Source organism: Pelobates fuscus, chromosome 11 (genome assembly GCF_036172605.1).
Source record: "Pelobates fuscus isolate aPelFus1 chromosome 11, aPelFus1.pri, whole genome shotgun sequence".
Lineage (NCBI taxonomy): Eukaryota > Metazoa > Chordata > Amphibia > Anura > Pelobatidae > Pelobates > Pelobates fuscus.
The window spans coordinates 43,297,510-43,322,869 of record NC_086327.1 but is presented as its reverse complement, the minus strand read 5'-3'; the positions used below and the strand labels follow the sequence as shown (position 1 = coordinate 43,322,869).

The 25,360-nt window shown below is 40.6% G+C and overlaps 1 protein-coding gene across 1 annotated transcript; it reads left to right on the top strand.

The window, feature by feature from the left end:
* Positions 1-666: 666 nt before the first annotated feature.
* TMEM86B (transmembrane protein 86B) lies at positions 667-20,602 on the top strand. The gene is made up of 3 exons (XM_063435910.1): positions 667-778; positions 18,181-18,439; positions 19,800-20,602. Exons 1-3 carry the CDS (start codon positions 728-730, stop codon positions 20,225-20,227), a joined length of 738 nt encoding a protein of 245 aa, XP_063291980.1. The 5' UTR covers positions 667-727; the 3' UTR covers positions 20,228-20,602.
* Positions 20,603-25,360: the final 4,758 nt, after the last annotated feature.

Below are 25,360 nucleotides of genomic sequence, written 5' to 3'. Positions count from 1 at the left end.
GTGATCTGGCAAACTAACAGACATCAGAAATCGCTCTCACAGCTGTATTTGTTATGAAGCAAGGAATCTGTTGCACAAGGCTTAAATGATTTAACTATAGTTTTACTATGATTTAACTATAGTTTAACTATAGTTATAGCTGAAGACAGCAAGGGGAATAGTTAGAGTAGAACTCACCTAAGAGGTTTTGCCTTGACGTGGCAGATGAGCTTACACTTAAATGGCCATTGGGGTGACACTAACACTAAAAAAACTCCTGTTATTTAAATATACATAAGGTAACTTTCTCCTTCGGTTTTTATACTACCCCAGCCCCTATACTAACCCTAACTACATCACCAAACTAAGCACTCTCAAACCATGCCTGATATGGTACAGAATTCATTATTGCCCGATAAAAATTATAAACTAAAAATCCTAATCCAATCCTCTATAATTGACGTCTCATTAACTTCCATAGAAGCTAACAGTTATCGTTCTGTAATACGCTGAAGCTGAAGTAAGCCATATCATTGCTCTTTGCCCAGATAGGAGATGGTCGGACACCCCGTTATCAGTAAGAATACACTTTGGATAAGTTAAAAGTCCAGTCCAACAGCTGGCAGGTTAAAGTGTAACAGACACATTGTGTGTAAGAGAATTGAATTAATTCATTCTACAAATCACACAGCAGTAACAACTTCAACTGGATTGCATTATCACCCTACATTACAGAATCTAAGGAATCATGGACATATTAGAGCCAAATCCAAGATATAAAAAATCTTCTCTGGCAACCGTAAGTCATTATGTTGATATAGCGACATTTTTTTAAGGGAGTTGTTGCCAAATATTTCTATATTCAGGACTAGTTTAGCTTTACAAACATTTCTTGACAAATACTATCTGCCTTTTTAAATCAATCCCAACCCTGTATCTCTAAATATTAAACTTAAAATATTTAATATTCTATTTGTTATATTACATATTCCTTCTATTTTAAAGGAACAGAAAATGTATTTAAATTTTGTATCTCTGGTACTGGTGAAGCAAATGAGGGTTCAGAGTTCTAAGCTGGAGTCCGGCAAAACATCATATTTGCATATTTATATTTCCGTTTAAAATTGTATTTCCTGTTACCTCTGCAGGCTTACAGATTGCAAATGCACATAGGCTGATACTGTAACAGTAACAATAATAATAATACTAATAAAAAGTAATTATTATTATTATAAAAGGTTTTCACGTTGGCCTTGGTGCTTGTTGGCATTATATTAGCCCCCATTTCCCCAATTAAAGAGACACGGCATTGCCACCGTTAGCTAATAAGTAGATGAGTTCTTTCAAGCTAACAATGTTGATGGAAGAGTTTGACAGATTCTCATAATTGGCTAAAGTAAAGTCAGTTCTTGTATGATGGTTAATAAGTCAATTATAGAGGACGGATATGATGCACTGGGAACCACTATTGCCAGAATCCTACAGCAATCACTGGGATATAGATGGCAGTAAAGGTATATTAAAATGGTCAGCTGGCAAGTGACAAGGTATGGAAAAAAGACAGCACGGAACATCAAGGCAAGGCATGGGCAGCATAGAACAACTGTCTATGATTGGCATAAGGAGCAGAACTAAGGAGAGAATGATCACACCTGAGATTCAGTTTAATTAGTGATTTGTTTTTTTATCCACAGTTTGACATTCATAGAACCTCATTCTGAACAGTCACTCAGAAATATGACCCTAGTACTCACCATGCTGCTTTCTTTGCCAATACCAATTATATGAATGAACGTGACACAGAGTAAAACAGGACAATGCACATTCAGATATACATACATGCTTTGGGCATTTAAAAACTAAGAGGCAGACCAAGAAGAAAATGGAGCATGGTAACACTACTCTGAACAAGCCACGGGAGAGAAACATTTCGAGGGATAAGTGAAAAGCACACAGCATGCAAATGATCACTGTAGGAGGAGGTGAAATTAAAGCTCAGTTCTAAATCTTATTACAGGTGTAAGAAGTGTCATGATCCCAGATATTCAATATATTTATGGTAATCTATGTGCAGAGAATGCATAGATGTTATTGCGTGAATGATAATTGATCTGCAAGCACAGAACACGTCAGAGAATAATAAATGTAGCAAGTAGGAGATTGCTAAATGCCAAACGTCTGGATTTTCCAAAAGTGGTTTGAAACTTTGTCAGGAGCAACTACTTGAAAGGGACCAGCATTAGGCAAGTCCCCAACAGGTTCAAATAAATCATCACATCCTACAAATCACATCCTTCACATCAAAGCACTTGTTCATTTTATACTGTGGGAATGGAGTAAGCGACCACCATAGCATAGTTTAAATGGTCTTTTATGGTTGACATATGCAGTGCTTCAAAGTCTCTCCCTATGCCATAGGTTCTTCTTCATCTGTGCATGGAGACGGGTTGAGCAGGAGCAGCGACTATTAATGACTGTGAATCAATAGATAAAGTTTGACCTTTGTGCAATAGGAAGTGTGATCACATATATTCAAAAGGTTTGCTGTAATGCCAATATGTGAAGATTTCAGATCGGAGAGAAAGCACGCTATTCACTGAATGGCATTGCGGTTTCAAAGGGTCCATCAAAGACCGTTTATGGTAGGAAATTCTATGCCAAGTGAAACCAGGTATAAGGCCTCAGTAGATAAGCCTCACCCTTCTAATTACTACTTTTAGTAGAGAGTTGCACAGCGCACTGCTCTCCTTTGTGGCATTGAAATTGAAAGGAAAATGAATAAATCAATACATGTTGTGGTCTATGACACGCCAGCATATAATTACAGATCTCTATATTAATCAATAAATACATTAAAATGGGGAGTCACCTGGGATCACTGTAATACTAGGTGAGACGTAGCAAACAGCCAACAGGGAAGTGCAGGTCTGGGGTGCAGTGTATGTGTGTGAGGCTTGCATTGTATCCGTGTGTGTGACGGGGGCAATGTGTGTAGGGTGGCAGTGGCGGGTGTAGTGTGTGAATGGTGTAGTGTGTGTGTGTGTGAAGTGGGCAGTGTGTGTATGGGGGTGTAGTTTGTGTGTTTCGGGGCAGTGTGTGTGAGTGAGGGGTACAGTGTGTGGGGATAATGGGTGCAGTGCATGTGATGGGTGCAGTTTGTGTGTATGAAGGGCATTGTTTGTGTGAGTGGTGCCGTTTGTGTGCATGGGGGGCAGTGTTTGTGTGAGGGGTGCAGTATGTGTGTATGGGTGGCAATGTGTGTGTGTGAGGTGCAATTTATGTGTGTGTGGGGCAATGTGTGTATGGGGGCAGTGTGTCAATGTGTAGGATGTGATTGTGTGTGGGGAGGGAAGCCGATCAAAGCAAATATAACTTTTTTTTACAAGTTCTTAAAAAAAATCCCCCCTCCCTCCTTATCTGTGGCCTGGGAGGGGGAGACATTGTTTTCCACCCCTGCTGGTCCACTGGAGAAACCCTGTCGGTTCCAGTGGTGGGAGTGAGCTCCAGCCTGCAGCTCAGGCTAGAGTTCACTCTCGCAAAAACAGAGCGTTGCCATGGCCCTGTTGCCCCCCCACCCGGATGCCCTGTTTTTCCCCCCACTGTATAGGGCTAACTCCAATTAAATTTCCAAGGGGGAAGGAGATTGGGGATAACTCCTGATGGACATAGACATCTTATTGCCCCACGGGATTAAAACATGAACTAAAATAGAGAAAGAAATATAAAAATCAAGATTTCTTACCTTATAATATGTTTGAATAGACCTGGATGCAAGTCACAGTACCAAACCAGCAAAGCTTGAGGTAAGATTAACAGGTAAGATTAACCACTTAAGGATCACATGAAGGTCTATGCTGTCATGCAGTGTAGGGCTTTAATGCCTAGTGACGGCATAGACCATCATGCAGGAAAGGTAGCAGCCCTACAAGAAAAGGATTCCACAGCAACAGATGACCATTTTTTTTATATCTGTAGGACTACCTGCTTTCTTAAAGGGACACTATACAGCTTAATGTATTTGTTCTGCTGAGTATAATTATTCCCTTCATTTTCATGCAAACACGGTCTTTCAGAGAAAAGGCAGTATTTACTTTGCTCTCTAGGGACACCTCCACTGGCCACTCCGTAGATGGCTGCTAGAGGTGCTTCCTGGGGCACAATGTGCAGCACTGCCATTCAGCATCTCCATGCGTGTTCCATGATTCAATGCATCTCTATGTGGAGGTGCTGACTGGCCAAGTTGGCCTTTTGCCCTGCCCCCTGTTTTTTTACATTTTAAGGGGGCTAAAGGTGGTTTTAACACTATAGGGTCAGGAATACATGTTTGTGTTTCTGACCCTATAGTGTTCCTTTAAATCCATGCAATTGTGTCCTCTTGCCACATAACACCTGTTCTCCATCCCCTACATTGGCTTCCAATTAAATGATGCACATATGTTAAAATTAGCCTGCTGATCTTAAACAATCAAGGCCCTCAACACCTCAAAGAACTCCTGACACAGTATATATTCCATCCTGCTCACTTCAGTCAGCCAACGAATCCCTCCCATCAGTGCCCAGAATAAAGACAAACTCAGGTTCCTGGGCATTCAGCCTTGCTGCCCCACATTCTAAAACTCTTTGCCTTGCCCAATTAAAGTGGCCCCAGCATTACAGACTTTTAATTAAAAACAAACAAAAAATAAATTAAAAAAAACCCCTCAACTTTTATGTCTGTTTTATGAATTTGTGAAGTGCTTTGAGTCTCACAGGGAGAAAAGCACAACTTATAAATTATATTAAAGGGACACTATAGTGTCAGGAAAACCGCTTGGTATACCCTCAGGGTACCCCTCCAGCGGCGCTGAAGTGGTTAAAACCCCTTCAGCTAGTCACCCTTTTCCCCCACCCGGCTCCCTTACCTCTCCTCCCCAGCCGATGTCAGCATCCTTGTCTGACGTCACCGGCGCCGAATGCGCATGCGCATTGAAAGTGTCCGTAGGAAAGCATTTTTTAATGCTTTCCTATGGACGCTCATAATATGCCTCAATCATTGGCGACGCGCCTCTAGTGGCTGTCCGAAAGACAGCTATGTTTACATCAGGCATGGTTAACGCTAGAGAGACCTGACACCCAGACCACTTCATTGAGCTGAAGTGGTCTGGGTGACTGTAGTGTCCCTTTAATTATATAATTGGTGTGATGGTAGGAGCTAATCTGTGCATCTACACAGTCCAACTCCCAGAATTGCATTTTATGCTAGACTCTTCCTAGTGGTTACTAATAGAATTACAACTCTTAATAAAAGTAAAATGGTGACAGATTCGGGGTTAAATCACATCCCTACCTCCTCTCACTCCAACACTGTGTCCTTGGACTCAGGAAACATAATGTCTTCTGCTATACCTGTTGCCATTAAAATAAATAGGCACTAAATAAATTGTTGCCATGGCTAATTACAATAATTGAATATCTAATCAATAATCATAAATGGTTCTGCAACAAATGCAGATCTTTGATCAGTAATCAGCCACTGTTGGCATGTAGTATAAAACGGAGGGCACCTGATAACCGTTTCATGGGTTGTGGTAGAAAAGGTAGGCCATTAGCAGGTAATATTTAACTTTTATTATAAATTGTAATTCTATAATGAACCACTAGGGGGAGTCTAGCATAAAATGCAGTCTGGTGTTTGATAGTATTCCTACAATAACTGAATTTTCTTTGTTTAGTTTATTAAATGAAAGTGTGAACTGTTGAGAACTGAACGTGAATTCACAATGAATTTAAAATTTGACACCAAAATAGCCAATATAGAATTTTTCACATTAGCTTTATTTTCTGATCATATACTTTGCCTTTAAAGTGTAATTAATTTTGAATTACAGACAACTCACACTTTAGTGAATGACACTGACAGACTTAAAGTGACACTGTAGGCAGTAAATAGATCTGCAGTGAAGTGGAGGGACCAACCTGTTGTTGCAGCGCCCGTCACTATGTGGAATTCCATTTGTGTTGCCTAATGGGCTCAGCGGAACATATAGATACAATAAATATTGTATATTAGGCAGGCATTTAATTGCTGAAACGTACTTGCTTTAATATATCTTCACATAGTTTGGGGAGATAGTGAATTACAAATAATTTTTTTACAGTAAATTACAGAGATAGTGAATTACTAATAATTAAAAGGACATTTTTCTTCTTTTATTGCAACAAACACTGGTGGGATGCTGACTCTATGCATGAGCCTCCACAGGTTGCTATACTACTGCTACCCATGCAAACACAAAGTTGTCAGCCAACCCACTATATATATATTGCATTCCCTTTTATATATATTTTATATATATATATATATATATATATATATATATATATATATAAATATAAATGTCAAGTTACATAAATATTCTACACGCAAGGTATACGGTGGAAATTGCAACAATGTATCAATTAATGGAGAGCAAAAAAACAGGGCGCAAGAGTATACTGAGTACCGGTAGCAGCTGAAATAGCCTGCCCTTCGGTGGGTCCCTGGTCTGATCTCAAGCTGGTTTTAGCTCATCTTGTGCCATTACAGAGAGAACATATCTGAAGCATATCAGGCTGGTCCCACCCATACGGGCAGTCCAGATCCGAAATGCCAGCAAGTTCCCTCTGGACGAGAGACACAGCAACCCGATCATTTCAGCCTTGTTAGGCAGGACTGCCATCAGAAATTTTGGGGCCCCTGACAAATCACAAGGTCTGGGCCCCCCCGCCCCCTCCGTCCCGGGCCCGCCCACGCCCTACCTAGTCCGCTGACAATGATGCAGGACTGAATGTGGTGTGTATAGTGGAAGTGGATTAGAATGTGTGTAATGGATGTAGTGTTTGTGTGTATGAGATACTGTTTGTGCAGTGAATGCAGAGTGTGTGTTTGTGTAGCGGATGCAGTGTGTATAGTGAACGCAGAGTGTGTTTGAGTAGTGGATGTAGTGTGTGTACAGTGATGTAGTGTTTGTTTGTGTAGTGGATGTAGTGTTTGTATGTACTAGATGAAATGCGTTCAGTGGATGCAGTGTCTGTAGTGGATGTAGTGTGTGTATTATACGCAGTGTCTGTGTATAGTGAATGCAGAGTGTTTCAATTTGTGGTGGGTGTAGTGTGTGTACTGTGAATACAGGATGTTTGTGTAGTGGATGCTGTGTGTACAGTTAATGCAGAGTGTGTGTCAGTATAGTGAATCCAGAGTGTGTGCATAGTTTAGTGAATGCAGAGTGTGTGTTAGTGTGTAGTGAATGCAGAGTGTGTCAGTGTAATGAATGTAGTGTGTGTGTTAGTGCAGTGAATGCAGAGTGTGTGTAAATGTGTAGTGAATGCAGAGTGTGTGTTACTGTGTAGCGGATGCAGAGTGTGTGTTAGTGTAGTGAATGCAGTGTGTTAATGTGTAGTGAATGCAGAGTGTTTCAATTTGTGGTGGATGTAGTGTGTGTACTGTGAATACAAGATGTTTGTGTAGTGGATGCTGTGTGTACAGTTGATGCAGAGTGTATGTTAGTGTAGTAAATGCAGAGTGTGTGTCAGTATAGTGAATCCAAAGTGTGTGTTAGTGTGTAATAAATGCAGAGTGTGTGTTAGGGTGTAGTGAATTCAGAGTGTGTCAGTGTAATGAATGTAGTGTGTGTGTAAATTTGTAGTGAATGCAGAGTGTGTGTTAATGTGTAGTGAATGCAGAGAGTGTGTTAGTGTAGTGAATGCAGAGAGTGTGTTAGTGTAGTGAATGCAGAGAGTGTGTTAATGTGTAGTGAATGCAGAGAGTGTGTTAGTGTAGTGAATGCAGAGTGTGTTAATGTGTAGCGAATGCAGAGTGTGTGTCAGTATAGTGGATGCAGTGAGTGTGTTAGTGTGTAGTGTATGCAGAGTGCATGTTGTATTAGTGAATGCAGTGTGTGTTAGTGTATGCAGTGTGTGTTGTGTTAGTGTATGCAGTGTGTGTGTTGTATTAGTGTATGCAGTGTGTGTTAGTTTATGCAGTGTGTGTTGTATTAGTGTATGCAGTGTGTGTTGTGTTAGTGTATGCAGTGTGTGTGTTGTATTAGTGTATGCAGTGTGTGTTAGTTTATGCAGTGTGTGTTGTATTAGTGTATGCAGTGTGTGTGTTGTATTAGTGTATGCAGTGTGTGTGTGTGTTGTGTCAGTGTATGTGTTGTGTCAGTGTATGTGTTGTGTCAGTGTATGTAGTGTGTGTGTGTGTTGTGTTAGTGTGTGTTGTGTTAGTGTATGTAGTGTGTGTGTGTTGTGTCAGTGTATGTGTTGTGTCAGTGTATGTGTTGTGTCAGTGTATGTAGTGTGTGTTGTGTTAGTGTATGTAGTGTGCACGTGTTGTGTCAGTGTATGTGTTGTGTCAGTGTATGCAGTGTGTGTGTGTTGTGTTAGTGTGTGTTGCGTTGGTGTATGCAGAGTGTGTTGTGTTAGTGTATGCAGTGTGTGTTATGTTAGTGTATGCAGTGTGTGTGTTGTGTCAGTGTATGCAGTGTGTGTGTGTTGTGTCAGTGTATGCAGTGTGTGTTGTGTCAGTGCATGCAAAGTGTGTGTTGTGTTAGTGTATGCAGTGTGCGTTGTGTTAGTGTATGCAGTGTGTGTTGTGTTGGTGTATGCAGAGTGTGTTGTGTTAGTGTATGTAGTGTGTTGTGTTAGTGTATGTAGTGTGTGTGTGTGTGGTGTCAGTGTATGCAGTGTGTGTGTGTGTTGTGTCAGTGTATGTAGTGTGTGTGTGTGTGTTGTGTTAGTGTGTGCTGTGTTAGTGTATGCAGTGTGTGTGTGTGTGTTGTGTCAGTGTATGTAGTGTGTGTTGTGTTAGTGTGTGTTGTGTCAGTGTATGTAGTGTGTGTGTGTGTTGTGTTAGTGTGCGTTGTGTTAGTGTATGTAGTGTGTGTGTGTGTTGTGTCAGTGTATGTGTTGTGTCATTGTATGTGTTGTGTCAGTGTATGTAGTGTGTGTTGTGTTAGTGTGTGTTGTCTTAGTGTATGTAGTGTGTGTGTGTGTTTTGTCAGTGTATGCAGTGTGTGTGTGTGTTGTGTCAGTGTATGTGTTGTGTCAGTGTATGCAGTGTGTGTGTTGTGTTAGTGTGTGTTGTGTTAGTGTATGTAGTGTGTGCATGTTGTGTCAGTGTATGTAGTGTGTGTGTGTGTGTGTGTTGTGTCAGTGTATGTGTTGTGTCAGTGTATGTAGTGTGTGTTGTGTTAGTGTGTGTTGTGTTAATGTGTGTTGTGTCAGTGAATGCAGTGTGTGTGTTGTGTCAGTGTGTGTTGTGTTAGTGTATGTAGTGTGTGTGTGTTGTGTTAGTGTGTGTTGTGTTAGTGTAAGTAGTGTGTGTGTGTGTTGTGTCAGTGTATGTGTTGTGTCAGTGTATGCAGCGTGTGTGTGTTGTGTTAGTGTGTGTTGTGTCAGTGTATGTAGTGTGTGTGTGATGTGTTAGTGTATGTAGTGTGTGTGTGTTGTGTCAGTGTATGTGTTGTGTCAGTGTATGTGTTGTGTCAGTGTATGTAGTGTGTGTGTGTGTTGTGTTAGTTTGTGTTAGTGTATGTAGTGTGTGTGTGTGTGAGTTGTGTCAGTGTATGTGTTGTGTCATTGTATGTGCTGTGTCAGTGTATGTAGTGTGTGTTGTGTTAGTGTGTGTTGTGTTAGTGTATGTAGTGTGTGTGTGTGTTGTGTCAGTGTATTGTTGTGTCAGTGTATGCAGGCTGTGTGTGTTGTGTTAGTGTGTGTTGTGTTAGTGTATGTAGTGTGTGTGTGTGTTGTGTTAGTGTATGTAGTGTGTGTGTTGTGTCAGTGTATGTGTTGTGTCAGTGTATGCAGTGTGTGTGTGTGTGTGTGTGTGTGTGTTGTGTTAGTGTGTGTTGTGTTAGTGTATGTAGTGTGTGTGTGTGTTGTGTCAGTGTATGTAGTGTGTGTGTGTGTTGTGTCAGTGTATGTAGTGTGTGTGTGTGTGTGTTGTGTTAGTGTGTGTTGTGTTAGTGTATGTAGTGTGTGTGTGTTGTGTCAGTGTATGTAGTGTGTGTGTGTGTGTGTGTGTAAATGTGCAATCTGGGGAGTGGGAGGGGGAGGGGGAGGAAGGGGCATTTTCACATAATTATTTTTTTTTAAATTTAAATTGAATTAAATTGTTTCTCCCCCCTCCCTGCTTACCTTAGTCCAAGGAGGGGGGAGATTCCATCCCTGGTGGTCCGGTGGGGGTCCCCCAGCTTCCTGTTACCGCAGAGGGGGCCCAGGCAGCCCACAGCTTCTTCTCTTCTCTCCTCCAATAACTCTTGCGAGACTCGTGGAGCGTTGCCATGGCAACCGGGTCTCGTGAGAGTTATTAGCAGAGAGGAGAAGAGGAGAAGCAGTGTGCTGCCTGGGCCCCCTCTGCGGTAACAGGGAGCCGGGGGCCCGCGGCTGCACACATAGATAGCGATATTCACTATCTATGTGTGCAGAGAGGGAAAGTGGGGCCCAGGACTGCCAGAGCACCGTTATGGTTGTCACCCCCTGATGGCGGCACTGTTGTAAGTCACTATCAGTGAGGCATAGCTGATATCTCTCTAGGCACCGTGAGCAAGGGGTCCACGTCTGGATTACCATTTTGTATCAATTAAGCTTAACAAGCTCCAAGGTGGTCTCTGGTTCGTGCGGCTGTTCAGTAAAAGAACCGTATAGTCCCAATTGCACGAACAGAGCCTGATTATTTAGCCAGGTCTATTGCAGGGGCCATAGTCACAGGCTAGGAGGCTGGCAAACAGGCCCCTCCAAAAACCAGTGGCGAGGTTACTTTCACCACACTATGGAAGTGGCCGCAGGAAAGCATACATTTAAAGAAACTCTCCTAAGCAATTTGACTAGTAGGCATTACAGTTGGCATTTTTATATCTTGTGTTTGATGAAGTGGTTGGCTTTACAGTAACACAGTGTGGCCACACAGTGTAACCTAATCCCCATATTTGTTTACTAAGATACGTGATTTTAAGTATCCTTGTAAGATTTTTTTTTTAAATTATTTTTTTTGTGGTTGAAAATATCCCTGACTCCGGTAAGTCACTGTCTGGCTCTGATTAGACTTCAAGCACCCCCCCCCCCCCGCCTCTTTATCCTTGCACAGCAGTGTCGAACTACCGGCAGTCTGCCAGCATAGTCCCCATGCCTGCAACACCCTAATGCTCTGTGGCTGCCCTGTGGTATTCCTGTTCACTGCTCCCACCTCTGATGCTCGCCTTCAAGACTTCTCTAGGGTTGCACAGTTCCTGTGGAACTCCCTTCCATTTTCCGTTATACGCTCACCCAGTCTCTACTCCTTCAAAAAAATCATTAAAAACTCACTTTTTTCACAAAAGCATATCAATGAAGCTGTTAATGGCTCAAAAACAAACAAACACACACACTAAGTCTACAGTGAATACTATTCTAACAATCTACTTCCCTAATACTTTCCTTACCTTTTGTATAATTTTACCCTACTCCCTCTACAGGGCTCAAGTCCGTGGGACTCCTCAACAAATTAAAAAAAAATATACATTCGTATGCATATATAAATGTGTGAACACATACTCACTCAGACACACACACACACACACAGACACACACATACACTCACAGACACACACATACTCAGACACATACACCCACAGACAAACACACCCACAGAGACACACACACATACTCACTGACACACTCACACACACTCACAGACACATACACTCACTCACAGACACACATACTCAGACACTTACACACACAGACACACACACTCAAATTATTTATATTTGTAACATTTACAAATGTCCACCCAGCCTCCCTACCTTTTATAGCTGGCGCGGACCTGTCTCTGGGGTCCAGTGGGGCTTCAGTGAAGCGGCGGCTGTCTACCTGTCAGACGCGGCGAGGGAGCTGTGTTCTCCCAGCTCTCCTCCCTCACGCCACGCAGGCTGTCTACTGAAGCCAGGAGCCGGAATATGACGTCATATTCCAGCTCCCGGCATCAGCAGATGGCGCGCGAAGGAGCAGAGCTGGTAGAACACAGCTCCCTCACCGCGTCTGACCTGTAGACAGCCGCCCGCCGGGGGGGTCCATCAGGTGGCCCCCCATGACAGTGGGATCACGGGGGCATTTGTGGGCGGCATTTTTTCCCGCCCCCTGGTTAGTGCCTGCAGGGGGAATGGTGTTCCTGCTGTGAAAAAGGTTCAGGAACACCGTTCCCACGCGTTCCTGCAGGACTCGAGCCCTGTCCCTCTAGCATGTAAGCTCATTGAGCAGTGCCTTCAACCCCTCTGTTTATGTGCGTCAAACTTGTCTGGTTATAATTACATGTTTGTTAGTCCACCCATTGTGAGGCGCTACGGAATTTGTTGGCGCTATAAAAATATAATAATAATAATAATATTAATATACAGTGATGCTATAAATATACATGCAAAATATAGGATGCAGGCAGTTTTTTATATTCCCATATTCCGAGAAATATGGTAGCTAATCATGTTGTGCTAATTCGGTGTTGCCAGAATATCTGAGTGCATCAAAACTAGGTGCATGTCAGTAGTGGACAACCAGTAATCATATTTTACAGGAAGAAAGATATAAAGAAATTTCCATTACCACAGCATGTAGAAGTATTCAGTAAAACGCCTGAAAGGGACACTGGATTGATGTACTATACAACCAGCAACATTTACAATATACAAAAGATGTAAAAAAACTAATAAAATAGATAATTGGAACATTTTGTAAATTGCAAGTCGATACAAAAAGAAAAAGGAGTAAAAGGGAACTGTAAGTTGGGTAGAGTCAAATATATGAAATCATCACAAACCATGAGATATCAGCATTAGTGATGTCCCGAACGGTTCGCAGGCGAATAGTTCCTGGCGAACATGGCGTGTTTGCGTTCGCCACGGATGGCGAACATATGCGATGTTCGGTCCACCCCCTATTCGTCATCATTGAGTAAACTTTGACCCTGTACCTCACAGTCAGCAGACACATTCCAGCCAATCAGCAGCAGACCCTCCCTCCCAGACCCTCCCACCTCCTGGACAGCATCCATTTTAGATTCATTCGGAAGCTGCATACATTTATTTTTTTATTATTTTTTTTATTCTATTTTTTATTTTTTTTATATATATATATATTTTTTAATTCTTTATTTTTGTAGTGCATGGAGGTATAACAAATGAGCATGTGGTACTCCAACGACATTCCTCATGCTTTTCAAGTAACAATTGTAACAATAGAGTATATGTTAATACGTGCACATTTTATATGTTAAATTATCATGAGGTTTGTCAGTCAGATTCAACAACTTGGTAGTGTTTAGACAGGCTTAGACAATTTAAGAACATCTTTGAATTTAAACAGGCTTAAGCTTACGTCATAGTGAATACGTTATATTAAGCAGTGCGTGAGTATATATATATCTACATTTAGATAATTTAAGAACATTTTGAATTTAAAGCGGCACTGTCATGCCGAATCCCGTTTTTTTTTTAACCCCCCTCCCGCCTCCACTACATCCAATTGACCCATTAGTCACCCCCAAATGCCCCTAAGCCCCCCAGATTACCTATTTATTAATCTGTATTTTCTGCCCCTATCTATATTCAGGGCGCCGCCATCTTTGTGTAGGTAGGTGAAGTCCCTGTGGCCTTCCCCCGCCCTGCAGAGCTCAGTCTGCGCGGAGCCCTCCATGGGTGAAGATGGATTAATTTTTTGAGCGTCGGGTTTTTTCTTTTTCGTCGGGAATTTTTTTTGCGCTCAGGTTTTTTATTTTATTTTTAAGTTCGACAGGTATGATGGCTTTTTATTTGGCCTTTTTTGGGGCTGAAAAATGAAGATTTTAGAAAAAAGAAGACGTTGAATGGTAAGTTGAATTTTACTTTACAGGGTAGTAAATTTATTCCCCCCTCACTATTTTTTAGGGTGAGGGGGGTAGGTAGGGGCTTTTTTATTTGGGCGGAGGGGTGGGTGACTAGGGGCTTGGGGACCCCTTGTCACCTTTGATGGGGGGGGGGGATTTTCATTTAGGGCCCCCACTCGCCGCTCAGGGGTGGGGGCCGGGGGGGACAGTAGGTCCCCCCCTTATTGTTTTTTAGGGCCCCCACCCACCGCGCAGGGGTGGGGGCCGGGGGGGGAGGACAGTAGGAGCCATATAGAGAGGAGCCATGTTTACACTGTATATTGAGGGGAGCCATCTTACTCTGTATATAGAGAGGAGCCATGTTTATACTGTATATAGAGGGAGCCATGTTACTCTGTATATAGAGAGGAGCCATGTTTACACTGTATATAGAGGGGAGCCATGCTACTCTGTATATAGAGAGGAGCCAAGTTACACTGTATATAGAGAGGAGCCATGTTTACACTGTATATAGAAGGGAGCCATGTTACTCTGTATATAGAGGGAGCCATGTTACTCTGTATATAGAGGGAGCCATGTTAACACGGTATATAGAGGGAAGCCATATTACTCTGTATATAGAGAGGAGCCATGTTTATACTGTATATAGAGGGGAGCCATGTTCCTCTGTATATAGAGGGGAGCCATGTTACACTGTATATAGAGGGATGCATGTTACTCTGTATATAGAGGGGAGCCATGTTAGGTGATTTATGCCCTTTATGGATTAAAACCAGACTCTGCATCAACTATGTAATTTTCCATGGGAGTTTTGCCATGGATCCCCCTCCGGCATGAAACAACTTTTCCATCACTATTGTGACCAGAAAGAGTCCCTGTGGGTTTTAAAATTCGCCTGCCTATTGAAGTCTATGGCAGTTCGCCAGGTTCGCCCGTTCGCGAACATTTGTGGAAGTTCGCGTTCGCCATTCGCGAACGGAAAATTTCATGTTTTGCAACATCACTAATCAGCATATTTCAGTTTCATAACTCCAACAGCATACAAGAGGGTACAGAAAAACCTTACTCGAACTGCCAGACCTCAACATTATATTCCCTTCCACTAATGGCATATGGAGATACCCAATCACAAGTATACCTGAATTATATGCAACTTCAGACTAATGTGGTACATAGACATGACCGGCAAAAGGTGAGAACTGTGAGCCCTTGTATCGAGATGCTATTTTAACGGTTACTAATGTTGTCTATTACTTTGTTATGATGCAATGTTCACAACGCTACTAACACTATTCTATTTCGTGGAAAAATTAAAAATAAAATAAAGATGGTCTAAAAAAAAAGAAAAACCTCACTGGGTTATTAACTACAGTGATAATTCAAAGTGAATTTTAAATTTAAGACCAAAGTAGCCCAACTACTGATTTCTATGATGGTTCCAGGTGGCTATGTTGGCATTACATTTTAAATTCACTTTGAATCCTCTCTTAAGTGAATAACCCTGTCAGTCTATGAAAGCTCAGACCATGATTAGAGCCTAGAGAAACCAATCTGGAAAAGAAATAGACAGGGAGCAAGAGAAGAAGCAAATGAAGTTGTAGAATTAAAAAAGGACATACGAGTAGTGGAAGAAGGTGAAGCGAGAGAGAATGTTATAGAAGCAGCTCTCTGAAGACCACAAATATATATTATTTGATCTTTTTGCTATAATATATGGTTCTCAGAGTTCGCACAAAGTAACATATACCATTATCAGTGATTACACTAACACTTGATTTCATGGTAGGTTGCTCTTAAGGCACACCCAACAGCCCAGGTGTTGTCAGTATCCCCAGAGGAACTAGGAAATGCCTAAATCCTAGACCTGTTATTTAGACCTTTTGAGGTTCCTTGAGATCCGAAAACCATTAGACCTAGAATCCAATAGTCTTGCCTTATTTGTCTTTAACTTTGTATTATACTCATACGGAGCGTGTGCTTGCATCCCACAAACATCTCCCGCCTCAACTACAGGAAACCTTCCTTACTGGTCAATCCCAGATTGACCACTCCTCTCAGGAAAAGACCTGCACCAGCCTTCTGTTCATATTCACATCTCAAACTTGCACCTTTAAGAATTGTGTGCATCGACGAACAAAGAAATCTCTATTTTGTTTGTATTCGTTAATTTTCAAACTATAACTATAATAACGCTAACAATATTTAATATATCATTAATCATGGGGATTCAATTTTATTTTTATTTCATTCTTTTAGAACAGGAACATGTTAAATAATAATTGATCTAAGAGGAAGAGGAAGTTCTTTCTTTACCAGAAAGTCTTTTGTATAAATAGCTAAAGGATACCCAAAAAACACTTTGTTGTAGTTCCTCAAAAAATTAAAATATCTGCTTCCTCTTTGATTAATGGTAATTCGTAGATGTACACCCTGAGAAGACATGAAATCTTGCCATAACAGTATAAACTAACAGGGCTAGTTACCGAAGTGAGGTGAAGCAGTTCGGCTATTTTGACTTTAAATCTTAAAATTACTTTGAATTCACCGTGAGTTCTCACTGTAGGGAATAATCCTTTAATAAAAAAAACACTTCTTAGAGTAACATACAACAAGCTAGCAGTACTGAGCCAAACTGGTGAAAGCCAAAAACACCAGGGATGTAAGTTGGAATGTTCTAATGATTCCCAACTATCACAGATTTTGCGGGACATTCTAGTACTGGGTTGCTACTTTAGTGTCCCACTTCTGGAGGTATTGGAGACAAGTTTAGTAAAAGCACAGAGTAAGTATGTGTTTCAATAAATGCACTTGCACTACACTAAACGAACACAGTATATTTTGCCCGTGTGAGAGCAGTTCAGTAACACTGAGCATTGGCATCCATCAGAGTGGGGCTGTCCACAAGGGCTTTTGCCCCCTTTTTTTTTTCAAATCCCCACTCTGTCCTGAGAGGCAAACTCTTAAAATAATAATAATAATAATAATAAAAACAAATAAACCAGGAGGCTAGGCAGCAAGTTTAAAAATGTATTTTCAAACTAGCTCTCATTCTTCCTGATGATCAAGGTGTTGACTAAATTCCCATTGAAACAGATATTGGGAAAATGCTAAATCCTAATATGTTGGTACTGCATAAGGACTGAATTTAGAACCACAACCGTAGAAAGTTTATTTATTTATTTTCGAGGAGGGGAAAGAGGTCTAAAATTAAAATTTTCTCTCCAATTCTGACATATGTTATTGCATTACATTTCATATTTTTTGTAACAACAGTGAATTTACACCATGGGTGACTTGGTTGTGTATAGAGTGTGACTTCTTTGAAAAATGAAAAATAATAATTCATTTTTTTTGCTTAAAGGATCACTATAGGGTCAGGAACACAAACATGTATATATGACCGTATAGTGTTAACACCACCATCTAGCCTCCCTGGGCTCCTCATGCCTCCATAAATATAGTAAAAATCTTTCTGTATTCAAGCCTGAAGCTGTAAATCTGCATGCTGTTAGACTCAGAAAAACAAGCAGTCTGCTGACATGTGGTAGCCTGATCCAATCACAGTGCTTCCCCATAGGATTGGCTGAGACTGACAAAGAGGCGGATCAGGGGAAGAGCCAGCATGATTCAAACACAGCCCTGGCCAATCAGCATCTCCTCATAGAGATTAATTGAATCAATGAATCTCTGTGAGGAAAGTTCAGTGTCTGCATGCAGAGGGAGCAGATACTGAATTACAGGATGCTGTGCACAGTTCTGCCCTATGCTCCGCTGACATATTATGCCTCCATTAACTCCGAAGTCCCTCTGGTTCACTGTGAGTGACTGCAACTGGAGGTGTTCCTAACTTTCAATGTAAACACTGTATTTTCTCAGAAAATACAGTGTTTACATGAGAAAGGCTGCAGGGAGCTATAGTTCTCACCTGAACAACCTCATTAAGCTGAAGTTGTTCAGGTGACTATAGTGTCCCTTTAATGCGAGTACTACAGTGATCATCACTCATTGGTTCTCTAACTTTAAGATCTAGCAAAAGCCATCCTCTATAACAGTAATGGCAAATTTGCTCTACTACTACTAGCAGTCTCGTTTTGAAAGGGCAATGCCACCACAAACTACTATATAGAATAATCTTTAAACATTATTATTGCTATAGATAATATATTTCTAGAAGGCCTTGGTAAGGTAATAAGATATATCATATATATGCTTTGTCTAATTTCTGGGAGTGAGAAACATGTCTGTATACCCTATAACAATGGATAACAGAGGGGGAACAATGATATAATATATATACCAGTCATTATCATTTTATCCCACACCACAACTTTGTTTGTTTTTTACTATAGGTAAGAGGAACTATATCAAAACTTCTGCCCTTCTTCATGAGTTGCTCTGTTTACTTTGTACTATGGATTCCTCTCTCTGAGCCCAGCCTGTACAGTGCTCTTATCAAGTGCTTACCGATCATCAGCCTGGAGTTCTTTATTGTGGTCCATTCCCTTGGTGGAGGAACGTTCAACTCTTATGCTCGAAAAATTTTATTGGGCCTCATCTTTTCAGCCCTCGGTGATCTGTGCTTGATTTGGCAAGACTACTTCCTCTATGGTAAGAATGATAAGAGATCAATAGCGATTGTTCCACAATTACAATTATTACCTATTCGCTGTATGCTTTATGCAAATACAAGGTTCTAATCTATACTAATAATTTCTTGGATAAACTGGACTGCCTATAATAATGTAATATTCTAATGGCTAATTGCTGGCCTTGTATTCTAAATAGAATCAAACTGGTGTTTTCCACACACCGAGGTGATGGTGTGCCATATTTATATGGCAGGGGCACATTGTTCCCTAGGGGCATCGGTCTTAGATTGATCTTAAAAATTATTCCTCTTCATGTATTTATCCTGTCTCTGTTAAAACTCAATATACTTGATTGATATCTTCAAAAGTAGGTGTCAGAACAAGGAAGGTTAACAAGTGATCAGGCAAAAAAATTTCAAGATATTTACAGGAACACTATAATATATACAAAGCTGTATTCCTAACATTAAAGAGTCAGTCTGACCCCTCCTCCGTGGCATTTAAAGTTTAAAAAACCCTTTAAACACTTAACTGCTTCAAACACTAAAACCCCTCGACTCTGGCACTGTCTCTGCTTCCTCCAATGTCCGCGCCTAGGGGAAACCTAATGCGCCTGCTGTTTTGCTCTGTGAAACATTAGGAAGCATCGCTAGTGGCTGTCTGGTAGAGGCAGTTTTAACCCTGCAGTATAAAAATTGCAGTTTCTCTGAAACTGCAGTGTATTAGATTGAAAGGCTAAGGGGGAAAGGGACACTGCACACAGATCATGTCAATGATATGACGTGGTCTGGGTGCCTATAGTATCCCTTTAAGTAGTCATTAAAAAAAGTGTATTTGTTCTGAGGTAAAATTAACATTACTTACTAAATCCTTTTTACCCACAACAACAATATACTATTTGAAAACTATTTGAGTGTGGCTTTAGCTATGCTGAACTGGTCCCTAAGGAACTTTCAAGAATAAACACTTATCACAAAATGATCACATATTTAGTCCATTTCCTGTAGACGCCTTATGAGTCCATTAAACCAGTAATGGGTGGTGAGTTTAGGCCACAATTATACTAGTTGGGAAAATTCTCAAATCAGATCAGCTAGAATGCTAAACTCACTGTTTAGTTAACAGTCCTCACATTGGACAGATGGATCGTGAAAAGGAAGTATTTCTGTATTGGGCAACATTGGATGACACGAAGATACTGTTTTATGCCAAACATATTTTATGATTGTAACTCACCTTACATGTCTCAGTGCACAATGCCTGTACCGAGTCCAAGCCTCTAACATTAAGAGTTTTTTTTTTCATGTTTGTTGACAATATCTGTCCAAATAAATTCTTGAATATCTATTTACATGTACACATGTTTATTTCTTTTTCAGGCATGGTAATGTTTGGATTGGCCCATCTGATGTACACAATTGCCTTCGGCCTACGTCCACTAAACGTCCGCGTCTTTATTGTTTTTGCTATATTTAGTGTCACATTTTACTCTGTTATTTTTCCGTACTTACATGGACCTTTCGTTTATATGGTGGCTGGATACATATCACTAATAGGCACTATGGCATGGAGAGCCATGGCTAGAGTCAGCCTGGCATCTCACAACTTCTCCTGGGCATACTTGTCAGCTGCACTTGGCTCTTTAGTTTTTATGGTGTCTGATGGTGTCTTGGCCGTTGATAAATTTTGTTTTCCCATCTCAAACTCCCGCACTATTATAATGGTGACTTACTATGGTGCTCAGGCATTAATAGCATTATCTATCACTGGAAACTCTCAGGATGATTTTATGTGGAAGAGTAGATAACAAAAAATATATACATTTAAATTCAGGTATACAGCGGACATTAACATTATTGTTTTTAAATCACATGCCATGAACTCAGTGGAGTGCTCTAAAAGGACATAATTCAACGCTGCTACAATGTGAACAATTTGTTCCCCAAGCATCTACTTTACAAGCAATTCTATAAACCAAAATGTGTCTGAGAAGCTTCTACCAAAGACAATGAATCTGCTTGGAGTGTTCTGTATGACAAAAAAATATTAATCAAGTCTGTATTAATAGAAAATGTACATTTGCACTAGAAGGCCTGAATTTCAGTTAGTGGCAATAGGCGAGGTAACAAAATGGAAGTCAAATACTTTAAGATTGCTGGAGATTTTACTGCTACACATACATTAAAGACCAAAGCAGCTAAGTTGGAAACATTCTCCAAATTAACGATTTTATCAAAAATAGCTATTTGTAATTCCCTGATCATCTCCCCACGAATTACGGTTTAGTGACTAGCTGTATCAAACTATAGTTCTGAGTGAAGTGTTATTTTTCTCATAGCTGACCCTCACCTGGTTAACTGCTGTCGCAGGCATAGGGCTATTTACTCCTCCATGTTTTCATTAAGTGTATGGTTATATGGAGTTTACCACAAATAAGAATACCCACTGCACACCAACTAGCATAAATACAATAACACCTTATTAATTGATCCATGGGCACAAAAATACTCATATGTAAATAAATAATATCCTTTAAATTCATATAGTCCAAGAGGAATTGTAATGTAAGTATAAACACAGGTAATTAACAGCAATCAAAAAAAAAAAATTGCAAATCAAAAGTTCATGTAAATTATCTGGACCAATAGGGTGACCTCAAGTGATAGTAGTGTGGGACTGGAGCTAGGGTAACAAGTCACCCAACGTTTCGGTCTTGTGGGCCTTTGTCAAAAGTAACAACATAATGTGTTTGTTACTATGCAGAGATTGGCTGGCTTAATTAATGAACTGGGGACTTGTGGCAATCAAGCAGGGAACTCCAAATTTTAGACCAATATAAACATATAGAGAAAATAAATTCTCCAATCCTTTCGAGTGTCCAGTTAGGCCAGGGGTCCTCAAACTCCGGCCCCCCAGATGTTGCTGAACTACAACTCCCATGATTTTCTGGCTATCTATGTAATTCAAAGAATCATGGGAGTTGTAGTTCAGCAACATCTGGGGGGGCCGGAGTTTGAGGACCCCTGAGTTAGGCTGTTTTAACTAACATTTAATTGACAATTTTCTGACTAGTGAATAGCCTTGTCTGTGTTTCCCCTAATTTTATATGAATTTTTTTTTTTATATAAAAAAACCTTTATTAAAATATATTTTCTTCCAAACACACATTTCCCTTTCTTCATCTCTGAGACATATTCACAATTCATCCCCTTCCAATAAACTCTGAAAATTAAAGATTGTTTTTTTTCCCGAATGCAATTTTGTAAGTCAGCTGTAAACTCGCATAGAGTTTCCATTATTTCTCATTATTTATGGCCAGTAAAAATTCCTCCTCATCCCGGTTGATAGTGTAATGACGTACTTCATGTCATGAAAATGACTGTAACCTGTAATAAAACATGCAAAACACTTCCTCTTCCACTTATGTTCATTAAAGGAAAAACCACCATATGATTCTTAAAAATAAAAGATTGTGTGTATTAAAGGATCACTATAGTGTCAGGAAAACAAACTCGTTTTCCTGACACTATATCATCCTTAGGACCCCCCACCCTCAGGGCCCCCCCTCCCTTAGCGCTGAAGGGGTTAAAACCCCTTCAGCTACTTACCTTAATCCAGCGCCGGGCTCCCTTGCCGCTGGTGACCTCACCTCCTCCACGAGTGGAGCGGAATGCGCATGCGCGGCAAGAGCCGCACGCGCATTCAAACAGTCCATAGGAAAGCATTTTCTATGGACGTTCTGCACATTGGATGCGATTTTGGCATCCAGCGTCGCAGAAGCGCCTCTAGAAGACAGCCACTAGAGGATGGATTAACCTGCAATGTAAACATAGCAGTTTTTCAGAAACTGCTATGTTTACATCTGAAGGGTAAAACCTGGGGGAGCTGGCACCCAGACCACTTCATTGAGCTGAAGTGGTCTGGGTGACTATATAGTGTCCCTTTAAACATATCTATGTGTATTATTTTGTAACATCTACATATGAGTATTTATCACTGTTTTGAGTGGCTTACCTTTGCTCTGTTGGGACAGCCATCTTAAAAGCTCTTTGGTCAAATACACCACTTATCAGGCCTCAAAGGGAAGCTTCAGCATGTCCACAAATCCTGACCTTGTAGTTAAGTGCAGGACATCTCAAAAGCTCGTTCTGAGCCTTTTAAGCTACTTATATTGTGCACAGTCTTTAGTCAGATATAGGGTACTTATGACCAATGAGCACTTAAAGATGGCTGATCCCACGGAGCAAGGGAAAACAAGCTAATACACTGAAAAATGTATTCCTATTACAGGTATGCATTACAAAATAATACACATGAAGTTTACAATACATACATATATTAAAGAAAAAGAACAATCAGAAAAATTTAGATTTTACTTCCATTTCCATTGTTACCTATCTTTGCCAGTAACTCTTCTACCTCCCCACTGACCCATGCATTTTCAGAAATTGCAAATTTAAGGACAAAATAATTGAAAAAAATATCCCACTTTAATTTTACAGCTTACTTGCATTTCCATGGTCAGTTCCAATAATTTCTAAGAAAGAGAATAATGAGAAAATAAATTGAAATAAGTGAATGGTACAATTCTATCTGATCATTGGAGTAAGATGGAAAAAATAAATTATTTAATGCTTATGGCATTTCTCCCCTGACTTGGAATTGTGTGTTGGAATAATATGTGTGTGTGATTTAAGAGAGAATCTGCTGGTGTAAACGCTTATTGATTGTCTAGTCCAGTGGTAGTCAACCTTTTTCTACCTACCGCCTACTAATGCATCTTTCTTGATGGCAAAATGTCCTTACCGCCCACCAGTTTTCGCGCAAGTGCAGAATATTTTTTAGAAAGGATGGTGTTTTAAAAAAAATAAATGTACAGACATTTATCTTTTTATTTCTACTTAATGCATGTTTATAATGTTTTTAACTTTATAAAGTTTAATGAGAAAACAAAGTAAATTGAAATTACCTTTACTAGTGATTAATGAGATCCTTGAGGTTGATGCTGCGAGACTAAATGTTTGATATCTGGTTAGATTTTCGTGAGGAACAAACGAAGGTCTCTTCTTTCGGTGATATTCAGACGACTTCTTTGTTTGTGCATAATATGATTTCTCACCTGTGCATCAGCTCCCCTCCTCTCCCTCCTCAATTCCCCATCCCACTTTTTTTTTTCCTTTTTTCTTATAGCAATGCCCAGTAGGAAGGCTGAGCTAGGTAGCCCACTTAATATTACTTACTATAGCCCACTATAACAGACAGGCACACATACACACATACAGACACACACACAAGACACACATACAGACACACACACACACAAAGACACATACATACAAGCACACATACACACATACAGACACACACACACACAACACATACATACAGACAGACAGGCACACACAGACATGCACACATAAAGACACACAGACACACACATACAAACACATAAGACATACATACAAAGAAACATACATACACACAGACAGACACAAGACACACATACATACAAAGACACATACATAAGACACACATACATACAAAGACAAGACACATACATACACACATATATACAGACACACACACACACACACACACAAGACATACATAAAAAGACACACATACATACAAAGACACATACATAAGACACACATACATACAAAGACACATACACACACACATACAGACACGTACATACAGACAGACACACACACAAGACAAGACACATACACACAAACAAACAAACACAAAATATTTTAGTCACCCTCCTGTTTCCTACCTTTTAGGTGCAGGAGGGTGACATTCCCTGGGGTCCAGTGGTGGCTCAGGTGGATGGGAGTCAGAGTTCCCACTCTGACTCCCTCTGCTTCCTCCCACGCGGTCTGTGTGATAGCTGGGAGGAGTGATGTGCAGTCACTTCCTCCCAGCTCTGTGATGTAATCACAGGGTGCCCGGTTGCTCTGTTAAAGCACCCAGCGCTGACCGGGCCCCCTTACAATCCACATCTATTGGGTGGCCCTGACCACATGGGCCACCCGATGGACCCCTTGGATGGCGGCCCCGGCGGTTGCTGCGCAGGCCGGGCCCGCAAATGGCGATGGCAGTACCCGGTCGCAGGGGTACCAATGGCTCGCACCCGCCCAATCTCTCAAAATGAGGAAATCCCTGCCACCCACTTGGAATCCTGAAACGCCCACTAGTGGGCGGTAGGGACCAGGTTGACAACCCATGGTCTAGTCAGAGGCTGAAAAGGGTCAAGATAGTTTTAGTTTATCTTATTTTTTGTTCTCTTACGGTCATGTTTCATTATAACTAAGAGCACCCCTGAAATAACCTTGTAAAAATGAAAAAGAATGTACCCTATTGATCGTTATCTTACTCAGGAGTGATCTCAGGTTCACTGCCACCTAGATCAGGTAAAAATATATTTTTTGAGCCCCGGTGGCATCTGTAAATAATCTCCTTCCCTTACCACACTCGCTTTCCTCAACATTAGGGGGAACATGGTTAGGAGTAATAAATATAATTAGCAATAGAATGTTGTGAGATTAACTACAGCACTTCAGATGTTTGTGGACTATATTTCCCATAATACGCAACTAACATTTAAATTGTCTTAACCTTAAAAGGAAATGCAACCAGTGGCTGACCTTGTTTTGGAAGTTGCTTGTGGACTACATGACCCATAATGCTTACTTAACTTTATGTAATCCAAAGGTTAATCTTGTACGAAAATATAGATTTTAAAGATGCGCTGTCAAATAGAAATATATTACTCATATAATACATAACCTTTATTGAAAAATTGCTATAAAAAATAAATAAATCTAAAAACAGGTGGTGAAAGCGTGAATGTACTCATGTAACCTGTACAAAATGACATTGCAGTAAAAGATAAAATCAACAAATTTACTGTTTACTTTGTATTCAGCCTCAATTT